Source organism: Artibeus jamaicensis, unplaced genomic scaffold, assembly GCF_021234435.1.
Source record: "Artibeus jamaicensis isolate MK-2021 breed Jamaican fruit bat unplaced genomic scaffold, CSHL_Jam_final scaffold_537, whole genome shotgun sequence".
Classification (NCBI taxonomy): Eukaryota; Metazoa; Chordata; class Mammalia; order Chiroptera; family Phyllostomidae; genus Artibeus; species Artibeus jamaicensis.
This window is the reverse complement of record NW_026522047.1, coordinates 23,981,939-23,992,399: the sequence shown is the minus strand read 5'-3', so window position 1 is coordinate 23,992,399 and position 10,461 is coordinate 23,981,939. Positions and strand designations below refer to the sequence as shown.

The 10,461-nt window shown below is 42.5% G+C and overlaps 1 protein-coding gene across 1 annotated transcript in view; it reads left to right on the top strand.

The window, feature by feature from the left end:
• The first annotated feature begins 1,256 nt into the window (after nucleotides 1-1,256).
• The window catches only part of KLHL2 (kelch like family member 2), a 77,899-nt gene continuing 68,694 nt past the window's right edge, over nucleotides 1,257-10,461 (top strand). Inside the window, exon 1 of the mRNA XM_053658507.1 lies at nucleotides 1,257-1,525. Coding sequence (XP_053514482.1) covers nucleotides 1,500-1,525 — 26 coding nt within the window. The 5' untranslated portion in view covers nucleotides 1,257-1,499. The remainder of the gene's footprint in view (nucleotides 1,526-10,461) is intronic.

The following is a 10,461-nucleotide window of genomic DNA, read 5'->3' as shown; positions in this document are numbered from 1 at the left end:
CTATGAGCAATTCCTATGTGCTTTATCTATTAAATAGAATCTGACCGCCTCTCTTCATCAGTCTGACTTTATTCCAGGCCTTCTGCAGTTTCAATCCCACTAGGCTAATCTCCTTGCTTGCGCTCTTGCTTCCCTACATATGTTGTTCATATAGCAACCAGGCATCTTTTTTTTTAAGAACCTTTTGAAACATACACATAAATACACTTAAATGGTGATCAGCATCACTTGGAAGGCTTGTTACAGCACAGACTACTGGGCCCCACCCAGAGTTTGATTCAGTAGATTTAAAGTGGGCTTGGAGAACTGGGATTTCTAACAAGTTCCCAGATGCTATTGTTGTCCAGCGACCATACTTGGAGAACCACCTGCTACATTGTTCTCCTTTTCGTCCCTCAAGAAGCCAGGCAAGATTTTGCATGAGTCTCTGCACTGCTCTTCCCTAGGTCCTGAATGTGTTTGCATTACTCATGATTCACTGTATTCTATGTCTGTTTAAACGTTATCTTTTGAGAGGCCCTCCCTGACCACTCCTAAAATAGCATCCCATCTTTCCACCTTGAGCATTTTTCTTCACAGTAGGCAGGCATCGCTTCCTGTCTCCCTTATCGGTCTAGATGGACAGCTCCACACGCTCGCAGACCTGGGTTTGCTCTCTATCCTATCCCTGGCACCAAAACCTTGCCGAGTAGGTGCTCTTTTCACTCGAATGGATCATATACCGAGGAAGGAGGCGCAGCTTCTTGCTTGGGACGCTAGATAGGCAAATTCATTCTTTCTTGCCTCAGTGTCACCATTTGTAGAGGAATTGGTTGATTATGCTTATGTTCCCCACCAACCTGGGCACAGTAGGCTCAAATCCAAAGAATAATGTGAACAACCTGTGAAGCAGAACAGTAGGTGAATAGCGAGCGCTATTTCGCCCTGCTTTCGAGCTCCCTTTCCCTGCACGACGACACTCCTGTCCGATTTTCTAGCTCTCCCGCCCGGGTGACCCACAGACCCCACTGCAGGAGCCGTGGCCCCAGTCCCGCGGGCCCGCGTCTCCGCACGCCCGCCCTACTTCGGCAGCAGTAGCAGCCACCCAGCAGCAGCAGCAGCAGCCACCGCAGCCGCAGCCGCAGCCGACGCAACAGCAGCTTCAGCCGCGGGAGGAGGAAGGGGAGGCGCCGAGGGAGGGGTCCCCGGCCGCCGCGGGAGGCCGCCTCGCCGTCCCGTCACGGCGTCGGCGCCGGCGGGGCCGAACCCGGAAGTGGCCGAGCCGCGCGCCCGCCGGTCTCGCCCCCGCCCCGCACTCCGGCGAGCGCGGTAGCCGCGCAGTCAGACGGAGCGCGCCCGGCCGAGCGGGCCATGGCCGCGGGGGCCGCCGCCGCAGGTGGTGGCGCTCAGTGAGGCGGATGGAACGCGGCTCCGCGGGTGGGCAGTGCCGGCGTCCGTGGCTGGAATGGTGCTGGCGGCGGCGGTCGGTGACTGCGTTCTGAAGCCCGAGAGGAGCCACAATGGAGACGCCGCCGATGCCTCCCGCGTGAGTGAGCGGGCGTGCGGACGGGCTGTGCCCTGCGGTGCGGATAAGCGCGCCTCTGCGGCTCCGCTCGAGTCAGCGGCTGCGGGCGCTGCTCGGGGACGGACTCCGGGAGCCCCAGTGGAGCCGGGGGCAGCGGGAGGTGGGAGCTGCAGGGCGTGACGAGGTGCGGTTCCCGCAGTCCCGAGGCGGTCGCGGGCGGAAACTCAGCCCGGTCGGGCAGTGACTTAAAACGCTATCCAGTATTTCCTGGGAAGGGTCGTACCGATCCCAGGCGAATAGGAGGTTCGGGATGGGGCTGTGCTTGGGGACTCTGCCCATCCTGTGTCTACCTGCATGGAATGCACGGGCTGCTTGTGCCCAGCTGGCCGACCCCTTTCTAAGGGATGGAAACAGGATGCACGGGAGTCCGTTGAAAAAAGGATACTGGAAAGTACCAGACGCCCGGCGTCTAAATGAATTGATCTTAGGCTCCTTGCTTCTCCAAATTTTTAGTAAAATTAATTGAGGAGCATTTACATCATTGAATGAGCCGCGGCTGTTCAGGGCATGTGACCTCTTTTACCTGGCACTGCAGAAAATTATATCCAGAAATCAGAGCATTTTCTGTTTCCTTGGTACCCTGGGCAGATTAGTAGTGTAGGACCTGCAAGGCACAGGTGTCTTTTTTCCGTGGTACCCAAATACATTGAACATTACCTGCAACAAAATTACTCTTCAGGAATAATAATAGCTGAATAGTTACATGGGAGATATTGAAGGTATTGCATTACTGAGTACAGGATTTTTATTTTTACATTTTGGTAAAAGTGAACTATAAATCCCTGAGTTCTGAGATTTTCAATTTTGATTTGCTTTCATTAGTTTAATTTTTATCAGGGAACAAGAGCCCTTTGAATCTGACTTTTCAAACCGCAGACACACCTCACTTTGAAGAACGGCTTACCTTTTCATGAGAGTAATTCATGGAGACTTACCTTTTTTTACTGCACCCAGCCTCTTGCGGTTCTCTGGTAACATTCCAGCCAAAATATGGACCTTAGGCTTGGGCTGAATAATGTTTTGATGTTGAATCCTTTTAGGAGCTCTAATAGGATTGTGTAACTACAATTTTTTAAAGTGCTGAATGGAATTTTTAGCTTGAGTGGAACAGGTCATGGGAATCTAAGGAGCAGATGTTAAGACTCTTGAATTAACCCTCCTGAGCTGATACAAATAAGGGTTCAGTTGCTTCGTGATCACTGTGGCTTTGAGGGCTTTGTGATCTGGTTTTGCTCTTTAGCAGGTTCAGGAAGGCTCCTGACTCCTAGGAAACATGATGGTGGATTGCTAACTGCAGCATCGTGAGCACCAGCACAAGTTGTGTCCATGCTCAAGAGGCATTTAAGGCAGGAAATGCTACCTGTGTATAGACAACACATACTGTGTACAGTATATGTGTACAGTATACATGTAGGTATATTACCTGTAGCAAGCCTGCCCCCTTTATATCAGTTCTCTGCCATCCCTTTTTAGTTTTTGAGCAGAGTGACCTAAAGGAAAGACCAAGGAGATCTTAGAATGCAGGTGAAAAAGGGGTGTGGAAAACTGTAGCAAGGGAGTAGAGACATAGACAATGATAATAGAAATAACTAGAAATTATGGGGGGAGGACACTTTGTAAAGTATATGATTGTCTAACACAAAGCAAAGTATATGATTGTCTAATACAAAGCAATATTGAATGTAAACTGTAATTGAAAAAAAGCAAAAAATGAAATATTTGTGTGCTTGCAAATGTGGATCAACAGAATCTAGGAAAGATTAGCTAATACAATTTTGGTGCCTAGCCCAATTCTTTGGTATTGAGACTCCATCAGTAGTGCTGGAACAATGATAAGTTGAGAGGTAATAGAAAGCCTGGAATGGCAGCAGCGATGAAAGAATTGTTAAAACTTCTTGTAATTATGGGTGGCCAAAGTTGGTGAGACTTTTGCATTGTTTCTGTTCATTTAATAATAAATACAAGTCGGTTTTTATTTTTACTGGGTCTGTCTAGGATTAGTTCTCGTCCCAGAGCTACTCAGAGTGTTAGTTACCTTTCTGCTTCCACTCCCACTGACTTGTTTTTTCCTTCTACTCTGAATCATAGGTGCTGAATTTGAGCAATGCAAGCAGTGTCTTTGGGAAGTTGCTTCTTCCAGACTCCCTGGGCTAGAGCTAGACTAGAACAGGGTCCAGTGGAAGTTATTTGGAGAGCTCCGTTTTTCAAAAGGTTAGATTTGTAGCCTGAACTTTAAAGCGAAGAAAGATGTTTGACACGGATTTAGAGTGCCTTGGATGATGTCTTAGGAAACTGGGACTCAGATCCTCTTTGTGTGAATATCTGTTTATTAATTCATTCGTGCTGCAAATATTTGAATGTCTGGCATTGTGTGTGGTATTTTTGCTCATACTTCTCTTTTAGCAGTCAGTTTTACGTTACTTTCAAATCTCACCTGTTCCCTTTCAGCCTGTTGGTAAATTTTCTTGGAGGAATGGAGACAACTGTGCCCCAGGCTCCCTTGTTCCTTCAGTATGGGCTTGTTGAACTTAGGTTTTGATCTCGTCTCTTTCTACTCCTCATCCTTTTTGATTATCATATAGATTATCATTGGGCTTTAATATCTCTGCTTATTGTTTTTTTTTTGCCTCTGAGTAGATGTGGTATTTCAATGTGTTGCATTTTTAGGCCTGGGTGATATTAAGGCTGTGGACATGTGCCTCTGAATCTGAAATCTGTGCAGCTAAAAATTAGATGTTATTAGTAAAGGAAATGTACAGAAGGAAATGTAAACTGATAAGCTCTAACCTCAGGAGATTTTTATATGTTCTAGCTTTTGGAATTATTTTTAAAAGGTTTTTCATAAATGTTAAGGGAAGACAAGGTATAGGACAGAGTTCATCCTTCTACCTCCCCTCGCTGAACAGTTTTCTTGGCCTTTGTTGTTTGAGTGGTTCCTGTTTCATAAGTTGCCTTTCTTTCTATAGGCTTTGCTTTTTTGCTTTTTCTTCTCAAAACTAAGCGAGTATACTCCCAATACAACCATATCTTCTTTTCATTTGGTTCCACTTCACTGGAGACTCTTGAATTTCAGAGGTGTTCAAGCGTGGTCTGAAAAACATCTTGTTTACCCTGTTCTAAGGGATTATAGTAGAAGATTGGTTGGGTTAGAGCAGAAGTTCTCAAGAGTTTTAGATTTTACTGGCTTGTAAAAGTAAAGTCCAACATAGAATTGCTAAGTTTTTTTTTTGTTTGTTTTGGCAAGTAAATAAATTAAGTGATAATAAACTAATTATCAACTGTTATCTTTTTGTAAAAGAAAGGGCATTTTAGTGCCTCTTTACAATTTAAAGAAGGACATAATCTCAGAATGAAGAATAGTTCTTAAAGGGAATAAATTTAGTTTTAGGAAAACTTACTGCATTGCTCTCATTTTGCCACAGACCAGTTAAAAGTTCATTGAAGCCTGACATTTGCAGTTCACTGGACTAGATGACCTTTAATGCTCTTTCTAATTCAAAGATTTAATTTCTATGACTTTAGAACCTTGCCATTGGTTATCCTAATATCTATTAGCGTGTCTTTTATAGTCCATTGGCTATAAAAGTTGAACCAGTTTTTTGTTTAATTAGTCCTAAGCAAATTGGGCATCTCTCAGATCATAGGTGAACCTCCTCAATGACAAAGACCTTTAAATCTCTAGGAGCAATAATAGCCCACAATGTAATGTTGAAAAACATAGGAATCCGTGTGTGTTGAAAGAAGTGTCATATATAAAGAAAATTTTGAACTGTACTTGAGAACTTGAGAAGTGGATTCTGGACTAGGTAGCATTTATGCAGTAATCTTAAAAATTTCTGTTGCTGGGAAATCACTTTTCCCCCTCCCACCAAATATCCCCCTAAACCTCTTATTTCTAATTTATATTTTCTAATGCACTTAGTAGGTATTTAGTAAATATTAGTAAGTGTGCTTTTGTAAATGTGACTCTAAATTTACTCATCCATGGCTGTTATGGAATTGCACCAGGAGTGTTTATGAAAATAATTCAACTTCTTTCTTAAGATCAAGGTGATATGGAGAATGAAAATTGCCTTTCAGATGCTTTTCTATAGAATTGTACTGAATTCTAAATGTATCTGCTGTTCATAATGAGGAAGCTTAGGTTTTTTTGTTCATATTTATTAGGTACCTATGATGACCAGAAAACAAAACAAAGTCCTTTTCCTCATGGCTGAAATGACAGCAAACAAATACATAGCACAGTTATTATAGTGGGTGGGTTAATATACTTTGTCTTATGCACTTTCTTCATTTCAGACTCTTGGCATTTGCTAAAGTATTTTTTGGACCAGTTCTGTTCACTGATTCTGCCTTCAAAAACAAGCCCTTGCTTTCCATAACACTGCTTTTCCTTCTAGTTTTTAAGTTGCTAAATGTGATTTATTTATTAATTTTACTTCTTTATCTCACTTAATCTTGTTGACAACCTACCGTTTAGTGTAGGCCTCTCATAACTGTCCTTTTTTCGGAAGTTAAACTACTTTCTCAAGCTTATGGAGGAGAAATCGAGACTCAGTAGGTCACTTCTTTTGTCTTCGGTGGCTTTTTTTTTGTTACTGCCTGTTGGCAGTATCTGCTTCTTACAGATGCAGGCCCCGGCCAAGTCTTCTTTTTCAGTCATCTGTTAACCACTGAGTTGTGGCTCCATCTGTATCTTAAGACTGGGCTGAAGAGCTGTGTTTCAGCCTTAAACTTTGAGCTTCTTACAGAACATCTACTCTTAGCTCAGCTCATATCTCAGATTCGACATTTCTCAGACTATATTCATAATCTGTTCTCAAACTGATTTCTCTTTATAATAACATCTTTACTTATTCAGTGAAGTAATCAGTCTACCCAAAGCCTTGGAATGGTCTTTGATTTCTCTTTCATCACTTTCCTAATCTTATCATCACCCAGGAACTGTAGAGCCTTGGTTTTAAGTGTCTATTCTGACTGCTAGTATTTTGATGAACAGATTTCATCACTTGATACCTGGATTTTTTTCCTGCTATCGAGCTTTGTTTTCTCTCCTCACATTTCAGTCCACCTACTATTTGACCCTCACCCCCTGGCCCAGCATCTTAGAGGCATGTTAAATGACTTACCAAAACCAGATATCTAAGCCTAGTAGTCAGAGTCCTCCATCATTTGGGCCATATCTTACATGTTCAAAATCTGCTTTATCACACACCAAGAGTCTCCAGCGATTTTTCATCCTGCCTGCAATTAAACCAACTTGGAGTTCTCCCAAGAGTTGGAGCCTCCTATCTTTCATAAAGTCTTGCCTATTTCCTTCAATTCATGCCAGCTCTCTTTGCATTCCCATAGTATTTATAATCAGTAGCCCGTAATCTTGCACCTGTGTGCTAACTTGTGCCCTTCCCCACTGGTTTCAGATGTGCCTCCTCGGTTAGGTTGTAACTGAAGAAGGCTCCTATGCTCAGCTTCTTTCTATCCCTCTCCTGCTTGGCATAGGGCACTCAGTGGGCATCTGGGCAGTGCTTGCCTACTTGACTTATTAACAATGGTAGTTGTCTAGATTATTACTAATAATATTAATTGACTGTTGCAATTAACGATGAGGAAGGCCAGTAAAATCCATAAAAATATATCTCCATATTCAATTTAGCTCCTAACTTCAGCATTTTTCTTCTGAACTCTGTGTTTGCATTTGTGTAGTGTTTAGTATAGCTCCCTGCGGGAAGGGGGGTGAGGTGGTATCATCTTTGACTTTCACGTTACATTTTATGTTAGACTTTTGTAGAATAAGAAAGCCTTATTTTATAATTAAACAGTCCAAAGCCCAGAGAGGCTAAGTAACTAATCCAAGGTCAGTTGGTTAGTATTTGGCACAGGCGGGAGTACAATTCAGGTCATCCAGCTGATTCTGGTCCTCTTTTAGTGCCTTTGCACTCAGTGCTGGAAAATGTAGCCCAGTGGACGGAGTTGCCACGTCATATTGCTGCCTTCTCTTACCAACCAAGTGATGGCAGTACTAGGAGAAGTGGCAAAAGGAAGGTCAGAAATATGAGTGATAAAAGACACAGAAATGTTTGAGATGGACCATCAGCCTCTTTTAGCACCTTACAAATATCCCACTTGACAGTGCTTTGTTAATTGTTTATAACATATTCTTTAAAATAAGAATGATCTTGCATAAGAAATGCTTTTGCCCTCATCCCTTTCCTGGTAATAGTCACTGTCAGGGACAAAGAGTGCCTGATTATGCGCTGTTTGTCATGTAGGTGGGAGGGAGAGAGAGCAGAGTTGAACTGAAGTAGAGCTTTATACAGCTCTATTGTTCTACTGTCTGAGAGCAATTATACTGCACCTTCCATCAACCTCTCCACCTCAGACGTCTCAACCACCTCCTGCCGAAAGCTTCCCCAACACACTCGACAAGAGAGCCCCACAGCCAGGTCCTAGGGGCCTGAGGGGGGGTGGCATGTAGTACCTCAGTGCTCTGCTTTAATTGCTAACCCACTTTAGTAACATTGGGCGGTTCCAGTTTTTCTAGATTTTTTCCAGCTCTGGAAAACTGGAAACATAACTTTTAGCAATATATACACTGAATACTATACTGATGTATTCAGGGGCGTTATTATGATGTTGTCTGTAAGGTTTCCTGTGACTGGATAGGAGGTGTTTTTTAATCTCACAAGATCTTCATATTGAGTTCTAAAACTCTACCTACTGAAGGTACAATTCAAGTTCTTACATGTCTGTGGGGTAGACATTAACATTTTTAAGCTATATTTATTTGGTAACATTACCATATGTTTATAGGTTACAGTTAGTCTGCTGGTTCTGGACTTAATAAAAGTTTAAATTCTAAACACTTGAAGAAAATTTGCAGAGCATGATGTCTCTTTGTCTTTAGCTAATTACAAAAATTGAAACCACAACTCTACCACAAACTGAGACGTGTTTCCAATAGAAAAAGCCCTCTCTACTTTTACAACCTCTAAGAAATATAGTGGTTATTTGGGTGAGATGAAGGATGTGAGAGTATTTTGTTGGGAAACTGTAGAGTGATGTAACAAATATTAGTTGTATCACTTCCGATATCCTGGACTTTGTGTGTGGAAGCAATGTTAGTGCAATAACCAAGTTTTGCTAGGAAGACCATAAGTAGGTTTAGCTCGGAGGACAGCAGAGAGAATCAAAGTGGTATCATAAAATAATGGAGAAACTTCAGAGCCATACAGCATGGATGGTGACTTTGAAAACAACAGCTGCTGACGTGAACTTGGCAGAAATTTGTGAGTAATGGTGGGTGACTCATTGCAGGCAGGGGAGTCTTGCAGCTTTTGAGGTGAAGAGGCAGAAGGGAGAGCAGAGACGGTGGCCACCAAGGGGCTAAGTATTGGTGTTCTGAATGTGAAATGTCTGGTCCCCTGTTACATTTTGCAGCTGTATCATTCATATGAATTAGCATTGTTTCTACCCGAAGACATTAAAAACATAACCAACCCATATTTTCTAGTGTTTGTTCTCAATCTGAGATGATTGTCCTAGAGTAGGAGTTAAGTGGGTGGTGGGGTATATATCATAGCAGTTAAAAAATTATACATAGCCTCTTTTCACCCCTACTCCTGGAGATGCTGTTGTTTGGTACAATTAGTGCTGTAAAAAGGGCTTTCCTGAATCTTCTTGTGAAGAGGGATGGTTAAGTGTAGTTTGAAAAAAATTGCTTGGGTCATTCTGATTCTATGTCCCCCTCCATTGGAAATCACTGTTCTCAAGCAAATGATGTACGGGTAAAAAAAACTGGACCTAATTTATAAGGTGTCCTCAAAATTTTTGTGTTAGGTTTAAACCTTTACCTGGTTATGGAGTGTAGACTCTTGAAAGGAAACAGCCCAGTCTGTGTTTGCTTCTTCTTGGAGAATTCAGTTATTGTCAGTTATGTGTTCTTAGCCAGGGTTAGATGTTACCTGGAGTGCCCTGACAGGTGTGGCTCAGTTGGTTAGGCATCATCCCACAAAGCAAAACACCACCATTTTGATCCCAGGTCAGGACATGTGCCTGGGTTGAGGGTTTGGCCCCCGGGTGGGGGGTGTATGAGAGGCAACTGATCGATGGTTCTTTCTTACATCAGTGTTTCTCTCCCTCTCTTTCTCCATTTCTTCCCCTCTCTCTAAAAATAAATAAATAAAATCTTAAAAAAGAAGTTACCTGGCCTGAGAGGCTACCCTTGCCCACAGCTAGGAATTTGCAGGAGGCAGTCATCAAAAGCAGACCTTAGAAGTAGCTATTACAAAGCATAGTGGTGGGCCGAGAATCAAACCCTTGGAAGCCTCAAATATTTTAGAGTATGTTTTATGACAATAGGCCATTGGATAATATTAAGACTGTGAATGGAATGTAGAGTTAGGGGAAGACTTAGAAGTGAAAAACCTTGGAAAAGTATCTTCTCCAGATATTTTAAAGAAGACTGTTCTCAGAATGAAGAGCTTTTCTGGAAAAGGCCAGCTGGCTGTTCGCTTTAACGGGAAGTGGGGACAAGATGTAACGCTATCTTAACAATGGTGTAACTTAGTGTTGCCTTCCACTTAGCTGCTTCCTAGTGTGTGGTCATTTTCCACATCTATAGTTTTAGACATGAGGTGTAATGGTCTATTACTCATTTCTGCTTCTGAATGAGGGGCCATCTAACACGAAAACACATAGGAAATGGGAAATTATAGAGAAGGCCTTAGTGTTGCCAGTGTAGACTGGTGCAGTGGGGAGCTGTATTTGTAAGTGGCTGTCAGTACAGAGAACACTTAAAAAAACTTTAATGTTATTTATGACTTATTGCTTTAAGCCATTTAAGAAAAAAAAAGCCTTACAATAAAGTCTTTTTTTGTAGAGTTTCTGGAGTATATAAA